This window comes from Lutjanus erythropterus, chromosome 3 (assembly GCF_056507025.1).
Source record: "Lutjanus erythropterus isolate fLutEry1 chromosome 3, fLutEry1.hap2, whole genome shotgun sequence".
NCBI classification, from domain to species: Eukaryota; Metazoa; Chordata; class Actinopteri; order Lutjaniformes; family Lutjanidae; genus Lutjanus; species Lutjanus erythropterus.
In genome coordinates, this window is record NC_139319.1 from 2,707,559 (window position 1) to 2,733,511 (window position 25,953).

The 25,953-nt window shown below is 41.6% G+C and overlaps 2 protein-coding genes across 2 annotated transcripts; both read right to left on the bottom strand.

The window, feature by feature from the left end:
* Positions 1-259: 259 nt before the first annotated feature.
* On the bottom strand, positions 260-17,866 carry commd1 (copper metabolism (Murr1) domain containing 1). The gene is made up of 3 exons (XM_084712097.1): positions 17,665-17,866; positions 15,684-15,974; positions 260-414 (listed from the first exon to the last, which is right to left on the bottom strand). Exons 1-3 carry the CDS (start codon positions 17,836-17,838, stop codon positions 307-309), a joined length of 573 nt encoding a protein of 190 aa, XP_084568223.1. The 5' UTR covers positions 17,839-17,866; the 3' UTR covers positions 260-306.
* Positions 17,867-19,724: 1,858 nt separating this feature from the next.
* Positions 19,725-23,970, bottom strand: LOC146329399 (uncharacterized). Its single transcript, XM_084712108.1, has 3 exons — positions 23,834-23,970; positions 22,508-22,623; positions 19,725-21,119 (listed from the first exon to the last, which is right to left on the bottom strand). The coding sequence occupies exons 2-3, from the start codon at positions 22,621-22,623 to the stop codon at positions 20,081-20,083; spliced, it is 1,155 nt and encodes a 384-aa protein (XP_084568234.1). The 5' UTR covers positions 23,834-23,970; the 3' UTR covers positions 19,725-20,080.
* Positions 23,971-25,953: the final 1,983 nt, after the last annotated feature.

The window sequence follows — 25,953 nt, forward strand, 5'->3', positions numbered from 1 at the left end:
TGTTTGCTGCTGTGGTCAGAGAGGAACCTTCATCCTGTCAGAGCAGGGCTGCAAAAGGATCATAAACAGTAAAACAGGTTAAGAAAATTAAAAAAAGATTTTGCTCCATCCAAAACAGACCCTTCAGTGTCACACGTGAACATGTCTGAGTGTGTATATATGTTGTTTTATACAGTTAGTCCAGTCTGAAGGCAGGTGTTGGATCTGTTCTGGCGAACACAACAACATTTTTCTGCGTGACGCTGTTGAACGAGATGAAACGGATCCAGCAGGACAGAAATCGTCTCTCAGTGCGGCTCACAGGTTTCAGGTGCGGTGAACGATGCTGTCGATGCTCTCCTGGATGTCGGCCATCTTCTTCAGCATCTGGTTGACTTTGGCCTCGTCGAACTCCAGACACACAAACTCCGAGTCCTGAGAGGAAGAAAGAAGACGTGACGACACATTAATTACAGTCAAATTCAGAGTGCAGACAGTTTCAGACTCTGATCTCCACCAGAGATACACCATGAGAAACAGGTAGTTACCTGTTAGTCTCAAGAAAACGGCAGCTGTAGTTTGGTAGTTGGCTCATGGAGGACTTTACGGTACTTTAAACCCAAAGTTCATAAACCTCCTTCACTGAGTCTGAACTCTGAACAGACCAAGAAGAACGAGAACGTCTATAAATCTGCTTAATGCATGTCTTTGTTAAATACTCAATTCTGATTGGTCTTTTACAGCATTCTAAGGTTATTTCTGTATAACAGACCGTTGCTACGAAGATCAGACCGTTGCTACGGACACAGCACTGATCACAGACTCTGGAGGAACAACAAAATCATTTTTAAATAATATTTTATTTTATAAGCAGGTCAATATTGTGAAATAAACACCTTCATGGTGATTCTGGATTGATTCTGGTGTCAGGATTTATGTAAGGTATAACGTACAGTGAACAGATCATTATTGTGAAATGAATCCCAACAGGACCTTTAATCATCCTGAAGGTGTTTATTTCACTCTAACAGCCTGCTCACTGTACGTTATCCTGCTTATTACATGGCTATGTACCAAAAATATCAATAATTTGACACAAAATATTCATTTTAAAGTGACTTTTGTGATTTAACAAGTGCTGTAAGCAGTGCTCTACCCATAGCAACGGTCTCTTCTTCATAGCAACGGTCTGTTATACAGAAATAACAGACCTTAGAATGCTGTAACTGACTAATCAGAATTGAGTATTTAACAACGCTGTGTAATAAGCGGATTTATAGACGTTCTCGTTCTTCTTGGTCTGTTCAGAGTTCAGACTCAGAGGAGGAGGTTTAGGAACTTTAAGTACCTTAATATCCTCCATGAGCCAACTACCAAACTACAAGAACGTTCCTCATGAGGCTCAAACGTCATCATGTTTTTAAGTTTTCTTCAGTATCACAGTGATCCAGTGACAGTTGTCTGTTCATATGTCAGTCCACTGCAGACAGGAACTGCTAAAGTTTTTCATTCTGCAGACTTTTAATGGTGCCAACAAATACAGAATAAAAAAAAACAGGGCTCAGGTTGTCGCCAACAGCTAACTAGCTGACGACATGGCAACATTATACTTCCTCCCAACCAGCTGTGCAGGAAACTGTCGCTCCAAAACCAGAGCGGGATTATTCTCCAAACCACAGGAAGACAAACTATAGCTAGAAGAACAAACCTCCAGTCTTCTATGATACAGAAATCTGCAAGAACAAACACTGTATGGACGTATTTTCAAAAGCCTCATCATCTCGGCTGTGCATTAAATCTATATGAACTGAACTGGAAAACACTTTTATTAAAACTGTATGTTCACAAAGAAGAACTCTTTTACAGAAACTAGGCCTGGGTGATAGAGCTGAAAAACCTATCATGATAGTTATTAATTATCAATAATTATTGATCATATAGGCTGTGACTGACAACATGTTGCGTGCTCCAAAGGATTGAAGGTACCAAGGTGATAAAATAAGTTTGTTATATCATCACTGGGTCGTACAGATATAGATAAAATCAGGTATCACGATATATTTGACCAGTTGTGATGATATAATGATATTGATATTGCAGCAGTATTGTAGGTATAATTATTGGTGCTTTTACAAAATATTAACACAAGGTTTGAACTTTTTGTGCCTTTTTCCTTAACTGATAGCTGAAAATAGTGGCAATCAATTAATCATTAATAATTAATAGGACACATAATACTTTCTATTTTTTTTTAATTATTTTCTCTTTTTTTCCCCGTCATTTGTAGTCCAAGATTAAGTTTCCTTTTTCAATAAATGGCTCTTCCAGACAAAATGAGCTGCAGTTACTGCCATGACTATTGATTAAATATCCAGGAATTCATTTTTAATTGGTTAAATTTTAACAGCAATTAATCAATAAATGATTAAAAAATGACCCTTGCTCCAAACCTGTGTTGCCGCAGCGATTTGATTCGTTTTGTTTTGTGTTTGTATGTCCTGGTGTTCATTGGCCTGTTTGTGATCAGATCACCTGATTGGCTACAGGTGAAGAATAAAAGGTTTGGGTATTAATTCAACTTCAGTCCTCAGTACTCAACTACGATTTTAAAAGTAACCAAGTAGATTCCATGTACTTAAGTATGAGTAAAAGTACAGACTTGAGTCTACTCATAAAAGTACTACTTACTTACAGTAATTTGAGTATTTGTGATTAGTTACTTCCACACCTGATAACGATATTCAAAATCAAAGATGATATCTATTTTCATACGATATAATATTGATATGTTGAACATAAACTACGGTTGGTTCATGGATGTGTGACTGATTCTGTTCATGGTGACGTGGACACGGCTGTAACTTATCTCACAATACTAACAAAAGTAAAAAAAATCATTTGTGTATCTGCACTCGATTGTTTTTTTCTTCTTTCGCCCAGTGAACATCTTTCTAACAAGTTTTATAAAAACTGTGACAGTAGTTTTTCTACTATCCTGCCAACAAACAGACAAATAAACAAACAAACAACCTCAATGAAGGTAACAATAAGAGGAAAAGTTTGTTTGTTTTTCATGTTGCATTATCCATATTTTTGGACAGTATTATATACTGTATATTATATTATATTCCTTGAACACTGACACTCTGCTCTATGAAAACCCGTGAACAGATAAAAGAACAATGAAGAGCTGCTCCTGGGACGCGTTCGGGGCGGGGCGGTGTTCATTTCACGCTGTTTAAAAATGAATGAAGTCTAGTTGAACTATAATATGAAGGCATCCCATCTGCCCCGTCATTGTTTCCCCCGATTGTTCTCAAGAACGGGCGTGATGAGCGCTCTCCTGGTTTCCATGGATACAGCTATTGTCTCCATCCGTCGTCTGTTGTTCGGTTAGAGACGCATCTCTTGAAATCAAACACTGGATCATATTTGATGATTTGCTCTGGACGAGGTGAATCACTGAAGATCAGTGACGATTAGAAAAGGCAGAGGTTGTTTGTTTTAACCGCCACCTGTGCTGCAGCTTTTCACTGATATTTAGATTTTATCATGATGATACGATATATGAGCTCTTTGGACAACGCTAAAAATATTTGCTGATATGACAAAGTCAAGACAATGCATGAAATTTAAAAGGGACAGTTCACGCAAAAATGAAAATTCAGTCATTATCTCTTCACCCTCATGCTGACTGAAAGACAGGTTTAGTTGTTTTAGTCCACAAAACTCTGCTGGAGTTTCACAGGAAAACCAGAAAGCCTCCACACTGCTCATCTGATGTAATCCAGGTCCCATAAAGTCCCAACATGCCCAGCTGACTTGAAAAACATCATTTACACCACGTTTTTAGCCTGAATCTTCACTGTGGAACCTTAACTTGAGCTGTTATTCCTCAGAAACAGGGGAGTAAAAGTCCTCATCGTCTTTTTCTTGACTGCCCGGCGCTCACACTGTTTGAATGATTCGAATGAAAGAGATGCACTTGGATGAAAACACAGACGAGCCAAGAGAATTTCAAAATAAAAGCGAATCTTAAAGACGATGATACAGATTGATGTTTTCACTTTGCATTAATGATAATTAAGGATGCACAGTTAGTCGAAATATTATTAAAATCGCAATTTGGCTTTCTGCAATTTTCAAATCGCAGGAGCTGCAATATTTATTGAAGTTTTAAATGAATGAATGTTGAGCAGCAGAGACGTTTCTACAGACTTCACCACCACCAAAGTCATTTAACATGTTTTTCAATCAAATTAAGAAAAAAATGATGTAAAAATTATCATTACCTCTAATATCACAAATCATATCAGTCAAAATAATCGCAATTAAATATTTTTTCAAAATCATACAGCCCTACTGATAATGGATCACTGATCATTGAATATATAGATCAATTAAGATTGATGTTTTTTTGCACCACTAAGTTATAATCACATAAAAAATCTTTGGTTTTGGATTCCAATAAACAGTTTTAACATTCAGGCTGCAACTAATTATGATTGCAATTATCAATTCATCTCTTAATGATTTTCTCAATGAACTGTTCAGTCCACAACTGGTGGACTGCCCACAGTAACAGCCTCTCATTTCTTGTTTTGTCCAACCAACAGTCCAAAGTAGAGCTGCAACAATTAATCAAATAATCAATTCTTAATCGATTAATCAGTTTGAGGAATTTTTAAAGGAAAAAAAATAGTGAAAAATTCTCAGATTTCAGTTTCTTAAATGTGAAGATTCTCTGCTTCTTTGCTCCTCTCTGACAGTAAACTGAATATTTTTCGGGTTGTGGACAAAACGAGACATTTGAGGACGTCACATGGAGTTTTAGGAATTTTTCACCATTTTCTAGACCAAACAACTAATCGATAAGTTGAGAAAATAATCGAGAGAGAGAGAGAGAGAGAGAGAGAGAGAGTTCAAAACTCAGCAGAATTCACTTGATCTAAAACTCAGTTAATGCAGAGGTGAATGGAAATATTTTGGCCCACATTTCCAGTCTGAAGTTTGAGAAAACCAGGTTCTTGCAGACTGATGAAGGACACCGTCTCCTGCAGCTCCACCGGGACTGAAGACTTTAAGGACACCTTGATGGTTAATGTTACACGTCACCTCCTCCACCTTCCTCTGCTGCCTTCAGGCTCCTGCTGGCTATAATTTGATTTGATTTGAATGAACTAATAATAGCGCGTGTATCCTACAGTAGTACAGTATAAAATGCAGCACGCTGCTCGAGTCTGCTGACCTGCTTTTCTGTGAGCGGTGAGACCTGCAGACTGGGTCAGATTCAGAGAGATCAGGGACAAGACAGACTCCTGAGGGACAAACTGTCATCACAAACACTCCTCACCAGGACAGCCTTCAAAATGAAAACCTATTTAAATTTGTTTAGCTCAAACTTTTTGGTCAAACTTCTAGTTTCACTAAACTATTTATGAGCAACAGCCCAAATTTAAGATCACCATCCACACTGACATTCATGCCCACCAAGGGTGGTGTTAAGACGACCATTAGCGGCTGGCGTTGCAGTAATGATGACAAAGGAGGTTGAGGATCCCAAGCATCTGGTGTTTATTGACAATTTACAGCATCACTGATGGAATCACAGCAACCCAAGTGAGGTCTAACCAGCAACACAGCTAGATGGGAACTGGCGCCTTAAATACTGCATCCCTGGTAGACCTGATTGGAAGATACCATCAGCAGGGGCTATCAAAAATCCTTTTGCTGTGCAAATGTACCTGAACCATATGCAAACAGTGGCAAATTCAAAATATATACAAAATCCCATTAAATGCTGTTTAATCGATTAACAAACACCCAAGCCTAATTAATATTAATAAATATTTACAAATACAATCCATTTTCAAACCCCCCTCCCCTTATCTCCCTCCTTGGTTCCCTCCCGGAACGTTTAATGTGCCCCTTGTAGCCGGGGGGACCCTTTTGGCCGTGCACCCTGGAGCGGACATAAGGAAGACAGGTAAGTAAGACACAATGCAAACAATGTTTAAACTTATGCACTAGTGCACGCACTTGGTCCTAATATTAGCACATCTGTATTGCTGCACAGAACTCAGCACAGAAATATAATTGTTATTCGTCAACCAAAACAAACCGATGCACGATACTGTCGGAGCCTAATATCACTCCGCTCTTTCAGGTAGCGCCGCGTATCGATCGCCGCATCTGCCAGAAAACACAACAATCACTCATGGTTCAAAATGACAATAATACCAATAAATAGAGCAATAAATATGCTACCAAACGTGCAACTATGCAATGTGCAAATTACATTATTCTGTGCCAATTCTGCTAATATAGTGCAAATATCGCTGACAAAGTGCCAAGTGCCATTATAATTATGCATAGTTTCACTGTTTGCTAGAAAGTGCAATTAATTCTGACCCACATTGTGCCATATTCCCGAGACCAAAGTCATCTGTCCACCGTAACGAAGTGCCCTTCGTTACATTCCCCCCCCCCTCTCCCAAAGGAGAACAGTACCTCACTCCTCAGGTATCCTGGACAAACAGTCCGCCACCACATTGGACTTCCCTGACCTGTACTGAACTGTAAAGTCATATGGCTGCAGGGCAAGGTACCATCCAGCGACGCGCATGTTAGCATCTCTCATGCGATGCAGCCACTGTAGAGCCCGGTGATCTGTTTCCAGGAAGAAGTGTCGTCCCAGTAGGTAGTATCGGAGGGTATCGATGGCCCACTTCATCGCTAAGCACTCCTTCTCCACCGTCGAGTATCTCATCTCCCTGTCCAGCAACTTCCGACTCAAGAACACGACAGGTCTCCTCTCTCCATCCACGTCCTGCAGCAGCACTGCTCCCAGGCCCACTCCAGAAGCATCCGTTTGGAGGGTGAACGGCTTCTCAAAATCTGGACTGTGGAGAACTGAATGAGTGCAGACGGCATCCTTGAGGTCCCTAAAGGCTCTGTCACATTCATCAGTCCACTGCACCTTGTTGGGAGCTGAGGCTTTGGTCAGGTCATTCAGTACCACAGCTCTGTCTGCGAAGTGAGGAACAAACTTCCGGTACCAGCCCACCAGACCCAGGAAGCCTTTCAGCTTCCTCTTAGTGGTAGGAACAGGGAAAGAACGGATTGCCTCTATCTTCCCCAGCTGTGGCTTAATTTCTCCAAAACCAATGATGTAACCCAGGTATTCCACTTCCCTCTGGGCAACAGCGCACTTGCAAGGGTTGATGGTAAGGCCAGCTGCCCTAATTCGCTGTAGGACCTGTTGCAGATGGACCATATGCTCCTCCCAGGATTGGCTGAAAATCACCACATCATCCAAATAGGCAGCAGAGAAGTCAGAAACATCCCTCAGCACAGAATCCATCAACCTCTGGAATGTGGCTGGTGCCCCCTGGAGGCCAAATGGCATGACCCTGAACTGATACATACCAAATGGAGTCCTAAAAGCTGTCAGTTCCTTGGCCTCAGGTGCCAAGGCTACCTGCCAGTAGCCTTTGCTCAGGTCCAACGTAGTGATGTAGCGGGCTCTGCCCACCCTCTCCACCAAGTCATCAATACGAGGCATTGGGTATGGATCAAAATGGGACACTGCATTCAGATACCTGAAATCTATGCAAAATCTGAGTGATCCATCCTTCTTCGGAACGAGCACAATAGGACTGCACCACTCGCTACAGGACACCTCGATTATTCCCAGCTCCAACATCAGTTTGATTTCTTTCTGCAGCACAGGGATCAGCCGCTCTGGGATCCTGTAGCTCTTCTGTCGGACTGGAGCATCCTTTGTGAGGCGAATCTTATGCTGGACCAACGAGGTGAATCCCGGTGTCTCCCTGAAAAGGTCCGGATCAAGCAGGGGTTCAACCTCCGCCTGCTGGGTCAGAGACAAATGTGTCAGGTCCACTCTCAGGGGCTCTGCCATGGTGGTGATTGTTGGAAAGAACTTCTCATTAGTGTCCTCATCCTGCACAGCCCGGACCAACAGCTGCTGGCACACCGGCTCTGGACGAATCTGGAACTCTTTGAGGAGGTTAACATGGAAAGTCTGGTACTTTTTAAGCCTATCTGGCATATACAGTTCATATGTGACTTTACCTACTCGTTTGCTGACTTCATAGGGTCCATGCCATTTGGTCAGCAACTTGCTCTCACTGGTCGGCAGAAGTAGCAGCACCTTTTGGCCTGGACTGAAGACCCTCTCTCTGGCCCGTCGATCATACCAAGCTTTCTGGCTTCCTTGAGCAGACCTCATGTTTTCATGCGCCAGTGCTGTCATCTCCTCCAGTTTCTCCCTCATTTTGACTACGTATGCCACCACATTTTCCCCTCCTGGCTTCGGACTCTCCCAGTAGTCCCTTAGAAGGTCCAGTGGCCCTCTCACTTGGCGGCCATACAACAGTTCAAACGGGGAAAACCCTGTTGACACTTGTGGGACTTCACGGTAGGCAAACAGCAGGTACGACAACCACCTGTCCCAATCAGCACCTGTCTGGGAGACAAACTTGCGCAACATATTTTTTAGTGTCTGGTTGTAGCGCTCCACTAGCCCGTCCGTCTGGGGGTGGTAAGGGGTGGTCTTAATACCCTTAACTCCTAACACTTGATAAACCTGCTGCAACAGTTTAGACAAAAAGTTTGTCCCACAGTCTGTTAGGACCTCCTTAGGTATGCCTACCCTGGAAAAAAGCTGTAAGAGGCAATCCGCTACCTGTCTGGCTTTAATCGACCTGAGGGGGAAGGCTTCAGGATAGCGGGTTGCGTAATCACATACAACTAATATATAACGGTGTCCTGAAGAACTTTTCTCTAATGGTCCCACTATGTCCATGCCTATTCTCTCAAAGGGTGTGTCTATAATGGGCAAAGGCTGTAGTTGTGCACGTGCTACTCCCTTTGTTGAGGTAAGTTGACATGTTTCACAAGAACTACAGAACTGAAAGACCTGCGTGTACATCCCTGGCCAAACAAAACGGCTCCCGATCCTGTTTAGCGTCTTTTGGAAGGCCATGTGGCCCGCCCATGGAATCGAATGACCCAACTCCATAACTTTGTCCCTAAACTGTTGTGGCAGTGCTAAGGCCTCAGACTGTCCCTTTCGCTGATACAGAAGGCCGTCCCTCACAACATAAGTGGCATCATCTAGACAGCTTGAATTACTTTGCTTAACCCCCTCCACTTCTATCACCTTTTCAAACCACTGCTTCAGTGTTGAATCCTGTTTCTGCAATGACCCTAAATTAGGGGGAAAATCAAAATCCAGCTGCTCATGTGGTTTAGATATGTGTTCTGTCCCTTCCCTGTGAGAACCCAACCACTTTTCCCTCCTTCTCTGCGCTCTTGACTTGTGCGGTTTTACTGTCCCTGCCTCCCATTCTACCCCAAAAAAAAGGCAACTCCCTGAGGCCTCCCTCCGCACTCTGCGCTCTTGTGGTGACGTTACAGGGTTTTACTGGCAGTGTGACTGAATTCAACTCAATTTCACCTGGCAACTCCCTGCCATCTACGTCAGCCTTAGAAACCGTCTGGTGCATCAGGTCAAAGAGTGTCGGGACATCATTACCCAAAATGACTGGATATGGCAAAGCTGACGCTAATGCTACCGACAGCAGAAAAGTTTGGCCCCCCACTGTCAAATAGACCTCCGCTGTGGGATAAACATGCTCATCCCCATGAATACAGCTTATCCTTGACCTGTCCTCACTCCACTTTTCCCTGGGCACCAAACTGTCCAAAACCACTGTCTGAAAGCATGCAGAATCAAGCAAAGCCACCTCACGCTGCCCATTTATCAGAACTGGCGCTGTACGGCCTGCTTCTCTCACTGCTTCTACCTTAGCTGGCCTCGGGGCTGAACACAGGAGTGATGGTTTAGTATGGTTAAGGGCTGGACAAAACGGCTTAGTATGACCTAAAGCATTACAATGGTAGCATCTAACCTCCTTGGAGGATCTAGGTAGGGGTTTCTTAGCATGGCTTGGGGCCTGGGAAGTAACCTGCTTAGAAAAACTGCTAGAGAAACTCCTACTCTGTGGCCGACCAGACCCCTGTTCACCCCCAGTGGACTTACTTGAATAGACTTGGTGGTTCTCCCAGCTGAAGGTGACGCTGCGGCTCCCTTTTCTGGCTGACGTGAAGACCTCCGCCAGGCGAGCTGCCTCCTCTGCTGTCTCGGGGTCATGTTCTCTAATCCAAACCTCCAGCTCTGGGTGGACCATTCTCAGGAACTGTTCGAGGATAATAGTCTCTGATATCTCTTTTACCGTCGACTTATCTGGCTTGACCCATTTAGAAAACAGGTCCTTCAGACGAACATACAGCTCACGTGGAGTCTCCCCTGGCTCAATCTTCAAGGACCGGAACCGCCTTCGGTAGGTATCTGGTGTAATTTCATACTTTGCCAAAATTGCTGCTTTAACCTTATCATAGTCTTCAGAGTCTTTTATGTCCATCAGAACATATGCATTACGAGCTTTACCCGTGAGCAGGGGAACCAGACGCACAGCCCATCCATCTTTGGGCCAGCGGCAGACATGGGCCATTCTTTCAAATGTGGTCAAAAAGTGCTCAATGTCATCTTCTGCAGATAATGGCAGTAATTTGGGTTCCCTATGGGCAAGGGGTTCCCTGTGTGGTCTGAACCCACGACTCATCTGGCTGGTCATCTCACCTGGATCATCATCGTCACCATCATCATCATCATCACCACCATCATCAGTATCATCCTCATGATTGTCCCTTCTTAGGAGCTGGCCCTCCTCCTGTGCATCTGGCTCCTGTCCCTGTTCTTCTCTCATCATGTTTACTTGCTGCTGTATTTGTGAAAATTGATGCTGCACGCGTCTCCATCGCTGTTCTTGACGCGAGGATTCTTTCTCCATTTGCTGATCTCTCACTGCCTGGGACCGAATGAGAGATTTCACCAGACCTGCTAGCTCCTCCAGCTTATCTTCAGCTTTGGCCTCCGCCACGGCGCCTGAGCCGGCTGATGAGCAAGCACCCTCATCTGGCTCCTCTTGTTCATTTTTCTTCCCATGTCGAGTCATCATGTTACTGCCGCGTGAGCCCCTACTTTCTGACACCACTTGTTAAGACGACCATTAGCGGCTGGCGTTGCAGTAATGATGACAAAGGAGGTTGAGGATCCCAAGCATCTGGTGTTTATTGACAATTTACAGCATCACTGATGGAATCACAGCAACCCAAGTGAGGTCTAACCAGCAACACAGCTAGATGGGAACTGGCGCCTTAAATACTGCATCCCTGGTAGACCTGATTGGAAGATACCATCAGCAGGGGCTATCAAAAATCCTTTTGCTGTGCAAATGTACCTGAACCATATGCAAACAGTGGCAAATTCAAAATATATACAAAATCCCATTAAATGCTGTTTAATCGATTAACAAACACCCAAGCCTAATTAATATTAATAAATATTTACAAATACAATCCATTTTCAAACCCCCCTCCCCTTATCTCCCTCCTTGGTTCCCTCCCGGAACGTTTAATGTGCCCCTTGTAGCCGGGGGGACCCTTTTGGCCGTGCACCCTGGAGCGGACATAAGGAAGACAGGTAAGTAAGACACAATGCAAACAATGTTTAAACTTATGCACTAGTGCACGCACTTGGTCCTAATATTAGCACATCTGTATTGCTGCACAGAACTCAGCACAGAAATATAATTGTTATTCGTCAACCAAAACAAACCGATGCACGATACTGTCGGAGCCTAATATCACTCCGCTCTTTCAGGTAGCGCCGCGTATCGATCGCCGCATCTGCCAGAAAACACAACAATCACTCATGGTTCAAAATGACAATAATACCAATAAATAGAGCAATAAATATGCTACCAAACGTGCAACTATGCAATGTGCAAATTACATTATTCTGTGCCAATTCTGCTAATATAGTGCAAATATCGCTGACAAAGTGCCAAGTGCCATTATAATTATGCATAGTTTCACTGTTTGCTAGAAAGTGCAATTAATTCTGACCCACATTGTGCCATATTCCCGAGACCAAAGTCATCTGTCCACCGTAACGAAGTGCCCTTCGTTACAGGTGGATTTATGCCGACTTCAGCTCCCCATTCTCTTACTTTAGTGACGTCTCTCTCTATGGTGAGCCTCTACAGAGCTTCTGACTGAAGGAGAACTGGAGGGGGACTAATCTGCACAAGGTTAAGGTCCATCAACTTGCCCTGTCGCATCCATCATGCACCGCACAGCCGGAGCTCCTGTTCTCCACAGGAAATTAATCTGTTGTCTTGACATCCATCACGGATCCAGCTTTATAAAAGTTCATCGCCAAATCTCTGCAGTGTTCCTTTAAAATAAAGGACAGAAACGTAGGTTTTTTTTCACAATTTAGTCAGGAGAAGTTGGCTGAAAAATCTTTCCTTATGCGGCGACATTCTCTCAAACTGTCTCTAATATTTTTGTCTTAACAAAAAAATATAAGTGAAGTCAAGTCCAGATGCACCAAACGTTCTTAAGAAGCCAAATCTGCGCTCACCCAGGTGAATGACTGATCCTAAGGTGGAGGGACGTGGTCAGCTGTTTGTTATTAGCAAAGATAACATCCCCTAAACACTGCATTAGGACAGGTGATGTGCTGTGTGTGTGTGTGCAAACACACTCTGACTGAAGAGACACCAAAACAAACAGCAGTAAGAATTTGTTCTGCAGTAGTCAAAAACTACAAACTGTGATGCGAAGCAACTGAAGTGAGAGAATGAAGGAATTAAAAAATAAAACTTATTTTTTACCCACTGAGCAGAGCTTCATATTTCTTTTTCTTTTTTACATAAAATAAATAACAAACAGTCGGATTTCTTTAATTTTGAATTTAGTTATATTTTTGATCTGTGTGATAACTTTTTATATTGCATTATGTTAGTTTACCAACAGTCGAAATCCCCTGAAATATTGAACATAAGATGATATGAAACAGATAAAAGCAGCAGGTGCAACAATCAGTTTACGTAGTCAACAAAAAAATTGTGACAAAATCAGTTGACAGTAAATTTAACTGTCGACAATTAGTTGGTCACATCATCCCGTGTGTTTTTAACACCGTGGAGCTGAGCTAAACCGTCGTCTAAATCGTTTTTCCGGAGCCGATGGAAGTAGTGAGTGAGCCATCTCTTTCCAACTGTGGAGAGAGATGCACAAGCACAACAGTGACCGACAAGCAACAGGTAAACACACTAAAGCAAAGTGGATAAATTCTGGGAGCATTTCACCCTCAACGAGGCAGAGAAAAGGATTACCAACGAGATTTGTACGGCGGACCTTTGAACTTTGAAGAGGAGGGACGTTGGAGGACGATGCAGACTCAGTAAGTTGCCTTGTTAGTTTGTTTGCAGTTAAAAGCCAAGACTCTGCCTGAACAAAAAAAAAATGGCTTGAATGTCAGTGTTTCCCAAACATTCATTTATTTGAGCCACGTGACACAATTCAATTTATTCTTATTGGAGGCGTGCTCCTCTCTGTCGGTTGTGAAAACTTTGCAAAACTTTGTGTTGATCACTCCCGCCATCTTTTATGGACCTGGAGTTCTTGTATCTCTGTCCCTCACTAAACTCAGGTGAACTCAATTAATCATTTCAATAATCGATAACTAATTGACTATCAAAACAGTCGCTAGCTGCAGCCCTACTGTTCACATTTAAAGGCGTCCCTGTAGGTGAAAGACTGGATATTTTTATATAACTATATACATATTTTAGGATTTTTTTTTATCATAAATAAGAATTATAAATATTTAAATATTCAGTGTGTTTCTTTGCATATGAGAAACAATCAGTGGACTGAAAACAAGATGTTCTTTTATCTTAGTAAGGATGCTCTCAACCATTCGTTAACTTTTCTTCTACATAAGAGAAGAGCAAAAATAAGAATAAGGCCCAATGTGTTTTAGCAAATCAGTCGGCCCTCTGGGTAGAAGAAAATTCCACTGTTGCTGAGTCAAGTGTCATAACTTCAGGTAGTTCTGTTACAGCTGCAGGTTAAGTTTCTATTTAGGTCAGAGTATTACCGCAGAAACTCTACGCCAAAGTAGAAGACACAGAAAGCAGCCGAGAGACCGAACAGATGAACCCTGCAGACGGGGAAGCCTGCAGACAGCCCGGTCACTGAGTCAGGACAGCCGACCCCTGACCTGCACCGGCCTGAACCCTGCTGGTGGTCAACATGCTCAAAATCATCTCTGTTACACACACTCACAAACAACAACAGAGGATAATCTACTCAGGACATCTGGGCCATAGCTTCCATAACATCTCACAAACCAAACAATGCAAAAGAATTAGAAGTAAACAATTCTCAGACCTACCACAGCATCATGGGAAACTAAAATCCATCTACATGATCCAGGTCTTAAATTGTTTATGGCCTGCAGCAGGTGAAGTCACTGGTTTTCTACAAAAACAGGATTAATTCAGCAACAAAAACAGAAGCCCAAACATTTAATTTCAGGGCTGGTGGCTTACAGTTTGGAAAAAAAAAATGCAGAAATAAGAGTAAGAGGTGAGAGGCTTGTGATTCAGGCCACTCTTACACACCTCCCAAATCCAAACACTATGTTCAGATTACCGGTGACGCAGCATCAGGCTATAAGTCACAGTGTTTACAATGACTGCGTGTCCGGTACGACACGTCCTAGTTGACTTGTTTACAACACACGGAGTTGACCATAAACAGACAAGCAGTGTGTGGCCAGCTGAGACACACATTCAAAACATGCTGTATATTTTCCAAACGCACGGTTGACTCGCTCTACTCACTCCAGCCTTTACGGGAGAAAATCTAAGGCAGTATGTCGTTTTTGGTGACATTTGTTTTTTGCCAGAATGAATCGTGGTTTGAGATAAAAGGTCACCATACAGTATGAAGCGATGTTTCAGCTATATTATCCTCTGGGAGGGCCTCTGAAACTGTTTTCGGTCCAGGACCCAGATTGAGTAAATTTAGCCTTCTCATGGGACTGCAGCTTATTAAAAACACACCAGTAATCCGGTCACATCCTGAGCCAGACCACCGGCCACACTGGAACCCAAACCAGCTGATGCCGGTGCTGCGGACGGTGTTTACTGATGCTTAAACAGCTACAACATGTCACCCAACAGATTCTACAGAATAACGCAGCTGGACGGATGTCAACCCCGTCATGAATGGGGACATAAAGGTAATGCTGAGGTGATGCATTCAGGGAGCGTTTTCAACTTAAGTGTTAATATTTTAGTTGCTGTAACAGCAAAGTAAAGGTGAAGCATCATCCTGTCAGGATTTATTTAACAATAATGACCTGCTCACTGTACATTATCACACTTACATTTATGCGACACAAAATTATTTTATGGCTTTATTTTGTGATAGTGAAGTGCTTACTGCACATTATTCTGCTTGCTACCTGGTTACATGTGAAAAAAATATCAATAATTTGACGCAAAATATTAATTTTAAAATTAGTTTAGTGATTTTAACAATGAATCTATGATCAGAACTGTGTCCATAGCAACGGTCTGTTGTACAGAAATAACAGACCTTAGAATGCTGCCATTGACCAATCAGAATCGAGTATCGTGATGATGTGCAGTGAGCGGGTCGTTATTGAGAAATAAATCCCAACAGGATGATGCGGGACCTCGACACGAAGCAGAGGGGTGTTGAATCATCCTGAAACACTGGATGTTCGGTCTCACCTGTCCGGCTCTGCCCAGCTCCAGCTCCATCAGGGCGACGGGGCCGCTGTGGGCCGCATCCCCTCGGCTGGCCGCGGTCTGGAGGTCCACCCTCCATGAGAGCCCCCTGAGGCCGGGCTCCCAGCGGCTCTGAGCCAGCAAGCTCTCCCTCACCCGGACTCGCTGGCTCTTCCAGAAGCGGGAGAGGGCGGCGGCCTGTTCGGCAGTCACCCCGCCGCCGCCCTGCCTCCTGGTCTGGGCTGTGAGGAAGGCCTCCAGCTGGGCGTGGTCCATGTCTGCTGTGGCGATAGACTGAGAGACGGAGGACAGGAGGGTTTAATACTGAAACTGAAATCAACAGCTTCAGTTCAGAGTAAACTTCAGCATGGTACATCTAATATAACTATTAATAATAACAGCAAGTCAGACTCAGACTTTCACTTTGTTAAATAAAGGAAACGAGAAGTGAATCTTATTCTACAGTTGATCTCAGTGCAGGTCACAGTGCATCTGAACTGTAAACAGCACTGGAACCACAGTGGTAACAGGAGAGAGAGAGAGAGAGAGAGAGAGAGAGTGTGTGTGTGTGTGTGTGTGTGTGTGTGTGTGTGTGTGTGTGTGTGTGTGTGTGTGTGTGTGTGTCAGTGCTGCCCCCTGCTGACAACAGGTGAGACACACAGGAACAGACTGATGAATGAAAACATCAGTTTCAGAAAGTTTCAGCCCTCAACATTTACATTAATGATAATTAAATAAGAATTTAAATGAAGTAGGTCGAGTGCAATATCCAAATCACAGACCTCGAATCAAATCACAACGTTATTGAAAAAGAAAAAATGTGTGAGAAAACAGCATTATAAAGAGGTACTGTAGTGCTGCAGAGATGCTCTGGCCTAAAAATCTGGATCTCAAGATAAAAGAAAAAATACCCCAACAAATATCACATCATCACAATTTTTTTCAGTAAAGATGAAAATTGTGACGCAAAAATGATCATTCCCACTAATCATATCATACCTTTATATACCATATACCTTTTTGACCATATTGTGCAGCCCTAATATACAGGAGTTATTAGCTTTATTTATTTTTTAATTTTTATTTTCTTATTTTAATTCCAAGTTTAACTTTCGTTATTCAACAAATGGCTCCATCAGACAAAACAACGAGGTATCACATGAGGTTCAGTTACTGCCATGACTATTGATTAAATATCTATGAATACATTTCTTCAATTGATTGATGATTACTCATTAACATCCTGCAGCTGTTTTGTTTTTTGTTTGTTTGTCGTTTTCATTGGCCTGTTTTCTAACAGATCACCTGATTGGCTACTAAAATGCAAATAAATGGTTTGGATATTGATTCAAATTGCACTCAGTACTCAATTATGATTTTAAAAGTAACTAAGTAGATTACATCTTGTAATGCATACTTAAGTATGAGTAAAAGCAGAGACTTGAAAATCTACTCATGACTAAAAAAAACTAAAAACAACTTAATTACAGTAATTTGAGTACTTGTAATTAGTTACTTCCACACCTGGCTATTGACAATAATTAAAAATACCTGTTAAAGTTTACCGTTTGGTACATACTGTATGGATCTGACTGATATATTCATACCAGAATTTTTGTACTCTCTAATATCGGTATCTTCCCCAAAACTCTAGCATTGGTGGGCCTCTAATCATGCAGGCCTGAGTTTAGTATTCTATTCTACTATTCTGTTGTCGATTTAGGTGACAATTATACATTTTTAGAGTACTTTTTTATTTTACAGTTGTTCTTAATGTGTCACTTTTAACTGACACTTCGGCTGCAGCTTCTGTGAAATGACTAAACTTTAAATATCGCCGCATGTTAACTTAATTACACACATTTATGTCCACACAACATGAACATATCGTTTAAGGTTGCTTTGTTTTCATTCACAGAAGACGAGAGACGGATGTGTGTCATATTTCTGTGTGGTTGTTTGCAGTCTGCAGGTGTTGTGTTACCTTCAGGAGTCCTCTCATTTTGTCGTGCAGGGCCCTGAACTCGTCCTCAGACAGTTCCGGGTACAGTTCCGTCCTCAGCAGCTCCTCTGTCATCTCGCTGTTGTTGTAATAAACTTTCTGAGCGATGCCATTCAACAGTCCGCTCAGAGACTTCGTCGCTTCTGCGTCCGCCATGTTGTCCTGTCAATGTAGTCACGTGAGGCGCATGGAACGTGTCACGTGAAGTCCGGTCCGGTCCCGCGCACTGTGGGAGTTGTAGTTTTACCGTGTCAGAAACGTTTATTCGTTTATTTTCCACGTTGTTTCCCCACAGAAATGACTCCGCTGTAACTGCCGCAGAAAATGTGTTGATTTCAAGAGACCCGAATGGGTTTGATGTCTTTGTTTGCTTAAATAGTTTTTAATGGTGTACTTTAGTTTCTGCAACGATGGCGACACCTACCGGCCACGCCCTGATGTTGCATTGATGAAGCAGCATGCTGCGTTCACGTGCTTAATTGCCAAGAAAATACATAGGTGTGTTCTGCTAATAGTTATAATCCAAGACCACATGCAGGAAAATAGTTTGACACTGAAGAGCAGCAGCGCAACATTAAAGGAATAAGACAACTCCTTAGTTTCTGGTCCAAAGGAGCACACGGTTTGTGTTTCTATTTATTTTGCACTGATAATGTTGCTTGTTTTTGTAATATGAATTTTATTTCAGTTTATCGCAGTGTTTGCTGGTAAACAAAAGAGAGTAAACAGTCAAGTATCAGTCAGAGCGTGTTTATATCTGTACCAGAAGGAAAACTTTGGAAGCAGTTATACCACTTATGAGTTGTTATAATTAATTAATAATTAGGAATTCTGGGTTCAGAAAGGTCAGGCTGAATTTTATTTGTTATAAACTGAGCTGGTCAGGTGTCAAAGTTTTCAACTTTGATGAGAGGATGAAGCAGAACTAAAGGAGAGTGAACTGGGTGAACAGTAATCAGGTAAACTTGTGTTTCCTCCTCTCAAAGTTTGATATCATTCATTCACAGACACATTAAGTTGATGTGATAGTTCGTGGTGCGTCCAGCAGTTAGTTTTTAGTTATTCAGGTTTTACAAGATGATTGACACACAGGCAGGCCAGAGTGGATGCTGAGCCAAGCTTTAATCAGACAGAACAGAACATCACATGATTTAATAAAGCTTTACAGAACAAAGTACTAAATATACTGAGGATAATGTACATTATTACTCATTTTTCTTTCTTAGCCTCAGATTAATATTGCAGATAAAAAACATCGTATTCTGAAAACAAAATAAAAATAAACTGTTCTCCTTCAGTGAATGTTTGCTCATTAGTGAAATGGTGTATCAACAAAAAAAATAAAAATGCATATATTTAACATATATATTCATATATATTGTGATTGAACTGGCTGTAAAAGAAAATTTAAAAAACCCTGACTGTACTGTTCAGTCCCTCCAGGATTTCTCAGGCTGTTTTTGGGACAGCTGTAACCTAAAATGCCTGATTTCATGGCAGCATTTCTAAAAAACTGCGATTCATGTCGCAATGTTTTTAAGCTTTATTGCAATGACATTCCAGAAGTGAGGGAACTTGTAAAAGAAAGTTGCAATTTTAAGCAACTAGTTCCTGGGAGAACAAAAAGTAATCTCACCAAAAAAGGCTCACAAGTACAAAAACTCTAACAAAAGATGTTTTATTTGTAGGTGAAGAAGTGCACAGAGCATCGATAACTGTCAATAACAAAGACAAACCTTCTGTTCTGGTGACAAAATCAAAAAATATAAATGCAAAAAACTAGTGAATAATGAAACAATTAAATTAATTAATTAAAATAGCTGACAAATTATTTTCTTTCAAATGACAAATCAATAATTCGCTCGATGGTTGCAACTCTGTCACTCTTTAATTACACCAGCTTGAGCCAGTGTTTGTCTTGTTCTTTATGAAATTAAAAGTCAACAGTCTGCTGATCAAGATCAGTCAGTTCATGAGCTACAGCGAGTCTGGTGATATTCTGTATTTTTGTTGTTGTTGACAAATAAGAAGAAAAGAGAAAAACCCAAAGCCAACAAAGTGATAGTATGTCCTCTACATACTTCCCTACCCTGACTGTGGGATTAATTGATAATCCAACCACAGCGTGGCTCATTTGTGTGTTTCTAATTTGAGTTTAGTTTTTGATAGAGCATAACAGTTAATAAAAATTTAATTGGAATCGCAAAATGAAGCTTTCAGAACCTTTTCTTTTTCAAAGCTTAAATGAATCCTTTCAGTATCAGTGGCAAAACCTGTTCGAGAAGAGATTCATTAAATCTACAGGAAGAAAAAAGAAAGCAAGTGCATTTTTATTAATCATAAAGCATCGTTTTGTCTCAGTAAGCGCTGTTTGACTGCTGCTCAGATTTTGCCTGTATCACTGCAGTCCCCACTTTCTACGTTTGCGCCCTCTACCCTTTCCTCCTCTCTTACCTTTGCCTCTGCGCCCTCCTCGAGCCTTGCCCCGTCTTCTACCCTTGCCCCGTCTTTTGCCTTTGCCTCTACGCCCTCCCCGAGTCTTCCCCCGTCTTCTACCCTTACCTCCTTTCCTTTTCTTGCTCCCTTTTCTAACCTTGCCACCTCTCCCACGCTTGCAGCCTCCTCTACGCCTGCATTGTCCTCTAACCTTGCCACCTTTTCCACGCCTGCCGCCTCCTCCACCCTTGCAGCTTCCTTTACGGCTGCCACGACCTTTGCACCTGCTCAGTCGTCCTCCTCTTCCCTCTCCTCTGCGACCTCCTGTTCCTTCACCCGTGCCTGAGATAATGCCTTGGCCTAAGTTTGCAGCTTCATCTATTGGTAACTGTTGGTCTGTGTCTGTGCCTATTGGTGGGACTGTGCTCATGTCCTCACCTTCACCCTGAACTTGATTTGACGGCGCATTGTTTGCAACACATGAGGGTGTAACATCTCCACCTGAGGAGCAGCTGGTGCACTGAAGAGGATCGTCTCCAGGTTTATAACAACGAAATATGTTGTCGAGCCCAAGTTTAGAAATCCCAAGTTGTTTAAATGATTCAGACAGTTGAGACGTGTCTGCATCAGGAACATCGACTACTTTAGAAAACACAAATGCATAACCACTCCAGTTCTGAATGATATCATTGATCTTGCCAGTGATACCGTCCTCATTTGCGTTTTGCGTACATGTTGGGCCACATGGGGATTCTTCGGAGTAGATGATGAGGAAGTTACCCTGACTGCTCTTAATGAGGGGTTGTATGTTTTCAAGAACATGTGACACTGACCCTGACTGTGCTGCTGCCACCAGCCTGGTACCCTGATAGACTCGACCCTCTGAAACTGTTTGTTTCACAGCGTCTGCCGGGTCATCCTGAAAGACTTGGTTGAGATTATTTGGGTCTTGGTTCTGTGGGATGTTCACGGCCAGAGTGAAGGTGTCACCAAGTGCGTACCTGCAAAAAGAAAGCAACACATGAAGTTTTAATCTTGGTTCTGATGAAACGTGATACTGTGGTACACCAGCATGAGAGAACGTCTACATCAGGGGTCTAAAACTCAAGTTGGCTTGGGGTCGTTGGTGGTTTTGTCATCTCACAGGGGTTGGCATTGAAATCTCTTAAAATGTACTTTTTTGGTTCGATGACTAGCGTATTTCCGTCACACTTAAAAGAGACAAAAAATGCAAACAGCAGTTTCTATACCTTCATATATACATTAGTTATCTATGCATAGGACACAAACTGAGCAGCCCTTCTTTCACTTTGAATTAGTCAATAATATCCCTGATGAAAATGGTGAGCTGAGCACGATCAGTTCGTCTTTGCTCACGTCAAATGCCAGAGAGTAAAGCTATTCTTCTCTGGACATAGAATATCTAAGAATAGATCTTGCTAAACTGTTGGGTTCATCTGTTTGTGACCCAACTTCAAGTTTAGCCATGTTTTATATTGTTTAAGTGTTTACTCCATAGGTTATTCTTTTAAAATTGGTGTTAGCATGTTGCTAATGTGGCTACACAGGCTGGGGTGATGTTGGACTAATGTTGTCATATCGAGGGACAGTTGAGAGAAACTGTGTGAACGTTAAGCCTCATTTGAAGCAGTGAAATAAGAGTAGCAGGTCGGATGCCAGTATCTGTTCTTTCATGTTGATTTTTATTGCAGCGAGCTTCGTAAGTGCTGAGTTTTATTTATGTACAGAAGGTGGTGAATGCGAAATCGAAATGTGTGTGTGTGTGTGTGTCTGTGTGTGTTGTTGCAATATGTAAATATACTTAGTAGACACGCCCTGAAGGTGATGATGCAGCTTTGCATGAAACAGAAATGGTGAAATTGCAGAAACTTATTTGCTTGGCAACACTTTGTAGCTTTGCTTAACACCCATTCGTTAGGATGCATTTAATGTTCTGTTGCTGATTTAATGGTGGTGTTCAACGCACAAAGAAAAAAAAACAACACATTTGAAAAATTCCAACCCAGTGTCTCTTTCCAAAGAGACCTTGTTGTTGTTGTTGTAGTTCCTATAGATTCTAGTGCAGAAACTAAGTAGTTCCTACATGAAACTGCTCACAACAACAAGGTCTGTGGATCACCTTGAGTAACTGGGTCATGATTTTTGGAAACACTGGTTTTGAATTTTTCAAATGCAGTTTTTTGTTTTTGGTTTTTTGGGGTTTTTTTTGCACACAACAAGCTGAGCACCATTTAATCCCATTATGCTGTAGAGAAGACAGACATCTCTACAGTTGATACCTCCAAAACTAGTTTTGGTTTTGGGGTGAAGAGTCACAGGTAACAGTACAAGGTATCTGATTCATCCATAGTCATCAGGAAAGACTCACTCATTCTGGATTCCTTCTGTGATACTTGTGAGCCAGTTCTGATCCACAGCAGCCAAACTGTTTCCAGCAGACAGGAAGACGGTCAACACCACAGCCGCCCAGCAGAGGCCAGCCATCTGCACACAGATCAGTTTAATGTTTATAACACACAGCACCGTCGTAAAGCACATAATAAGTAATAACAATAGTGAGAAGAAGAGGAAATTCTAAAGAAATAGCGACTTCTGCCCGAGGATCTCAAAACAGGCAAGAGCCTTAAAAGTCATCAGTAAAATCTTAAAATCTAAGATGCTAAAACAGAAGCGATGTGATCACGTTTCTGAGTTCTGTACATTCTTAAGTCTATAAATAGATTTTTGGTTCAGGCAGAAATCCAGGTGTGATGAGATGAAGGCGTGTAAAATGGTCTCTGTGTCTTTTAAAAATTAGGATGCAGATGAAATTTAAATAATTCAAACTGTCGGCCTCCTCAAGTAAATAAGTGAAGTGGATTATTATAAAATATTTAACATGCGGATATGTTTGCAATAACAGGCATCAAGATTAGGGCTGCAAATAATTTACTTTAGATCAATCTGTCCATTATACTCACGACTGACTGATCAGTTGTTGGTTAAAAAAAACATCAATCTGGCGGTAATTTTTCCACTAATTGATTAGATGTTTGGTCCATCAAATATTAGAAAATAATAAAAATCAATTAATTGATCCTGTCACAATTCAGTCAGCCGTAAAATAGGTCCGAACATGTGAAAACTCCAGCAGTGTTTTGTGGACTAAAAAACTAAATAATGACTGAATTTTCATTTTTGGGTGAACTGTCCCTTTAAATGTGGAAAAAGATGATTTACTCCTCTCTACACTGAATATCTTTGGGTTGTGGACAAAACAAGGCTCTTGTGGACGTCATCTTTGACTTTTTGCGGACCAAACGACTAACTGATCAGTGGAGAAAATGATCGACAGATTGATCAATAATATTTTCTTTCCTAATGGATTAATTAATGGATTAATTAATCAATTGTTTGAGAAAATGACTGACAGAAAAAATATTGGCAGCAATTCTGACAAAATATTAATTAAGTTCACTGTCATGCAGAAATGTCTCAAATATGTTTGTTGTCATTCATGTTTAGTCAGCTAACAAATAATTTGAGGATGTAAACTTGGAATGTAGGAAATCATGACTGTTCTTTTCCACTATTAACTGATCAAACAAGAAAATCACCAGCAGATTAATCAATGATGAAAATAATCATCATTTGCAGCCATCGTCCATTTTACCTTAAGGAGTGAAAATCTGCACTTTTAATGACATGCACCTACTTTGTTGTGGAAATCTGTCTGAGAGACGCTCTGATGTCTCCTCCTGTCGTCTCCTCAGTGTTTGAAGGGAAGGTGGTGATGAAGTAAAGACAGTAAGAAGGAAGTGACATGTTTTTATGTAGAGGACAGAGAGACGGTGGCCAAACCCCTCACAATGAGAACATGTCTTTCAGTAAGAAGAAAGAGGAAGAAACAGGAAAAAAAGGCTAATATATTATCTCAGTATGATTTAAGATTTTAAAAAGAGGTTGAAGAAATTAATAATAGCCTTTATTTGTCTCTTTATTCTCAATTGAGAAACAGAGAGAAATACAGTTGACCTTACATTAAACATCATTTGAAAAAAAGCTCCACTCATCAGCCACCAGGGGTGTAACGCATCACGGAAATCGCAGTTTGGATTGTATAATACGCCACGACAATCTGTAGTCTTGCTCAGTGTCCCGCCTCCAGCACCATCTAATTGGTAGGAGTCATGAGCAACAGCCAATCAACACTGAAGGCTGAGTCTCAGACACGCAGCTGTTCGTCGTGTGTACAAGCTCAGGCACCAGATATCGACAAAGTTACAATAAATATCACAATCTTATGATCTGTTTCTATGACTCGTCTTTTTGCTGCAACTCTGCATCAAGATTTTCAGAATTATTGCTTTAAAAAGTAACAGTGACAGTCAAACTCTGTTTCACACTGTGGGCCTGTTTCCCTGAAGGTTTGCACGAGTAAAAAAAATGTCTAAACTTGATGCTACCCACAAACAAATGTGCAAACTGACCTACTAACAGTGCGCACTGAGGATTGCGTCTTTCAAATTTGCAAAACAGCACGCACTGTCCATTTAGCATGTTGGCCTAAATGAATATGCAGTATGGGGTGTTTCCATCCTTGTGTGGAAAATACTGGGAGGAGGAAATACAAAGAGGTTAATTTAGCACAAGCTCTGCGATTTACCAAACCTGAAAATAACTGTGGCGGTGACTGTGACTGTATTTAATACGTTTGAAAGGAAGGCGCTCACCGGCCCAGCGGTGCACACAGATGGCTGCTGTTACTGAGGCGAGGAGGAGACACCATCACAGCCACTGTGGCCTAAGCATGTTCCTCTGTCCCCGGACAGAGGGAACAAACCGCCAAGACGTCATGTGAGCTGTGACAACCTCTGACAGCTGAAGGGATAAAGATAAGATGAAGACTTCTGCTCGGCTGATGACTCATAGATTCACCTCAAAAACAAAATCTTCCTGTTTTCATCTCATCTCTCATGGGAAAATGTTATACATGCATTACAGTTCTCACATCGATTCTCTAACGTTAATCCAAACAGTAAAGCAAAACTGCAAAGTGGCACACATTTCATCACATTTAAAATACAATTTGACGATTACAGACTGTAATTAACAGTTTCAGATGGTCTAAATGTACGCAGTATTTTTTCAGGCAGTGTTGAACATGATCAATTGTGCTAAATTTTGACTGCTTTCCAAGTGTTTTGTTACCATTAGACTAGTTGGCTAGTCTAAATTGAAATTTGTGTTTAATCGCCAGGGAAATTAGTCGCCAGGAACATCCCTTAAAAAAGCCAGAAAATATTCAAATGTGAGAATTAAATTACAACAAATTATCATTACTCAGTCCCTCCAGGAAGTTGTGATGTTGCGATTGCAACAACTATTGCAATTCCTGCAATTGTCTCCAAACTCTGCAACTTTTCTGCAAATTCAACATCAGGCATTATCAATACTCTGTGCACGTCTTCATCTACAAATAGAGCAGAGCCTTTTTGTTGAGGTTACTTAGAACACTCAGAATATATAGTAAGTAAAATTACACTATAATAGTAATACCATACAGTATACTTTGAATACTATACTCTCCTGTATTATACTATAGTACATATAACAGATAATTATACACCGTACACTGGCTCAACGTCCCGCCCACAGCACTGTTTGATTGGTTAGAAGTCACGAGTAAGAGCCAATCAACACAGACACACTGAGTCACTGTCAGACACAGAGCTGCACTGGTGAGCAGAGAGGAGCTGTGTAAAAGCAGATATCACTAAAGTTTTAATAAAAAATCACCATCTTATCATCTGTTTCTATGGCAACAGCACAGCC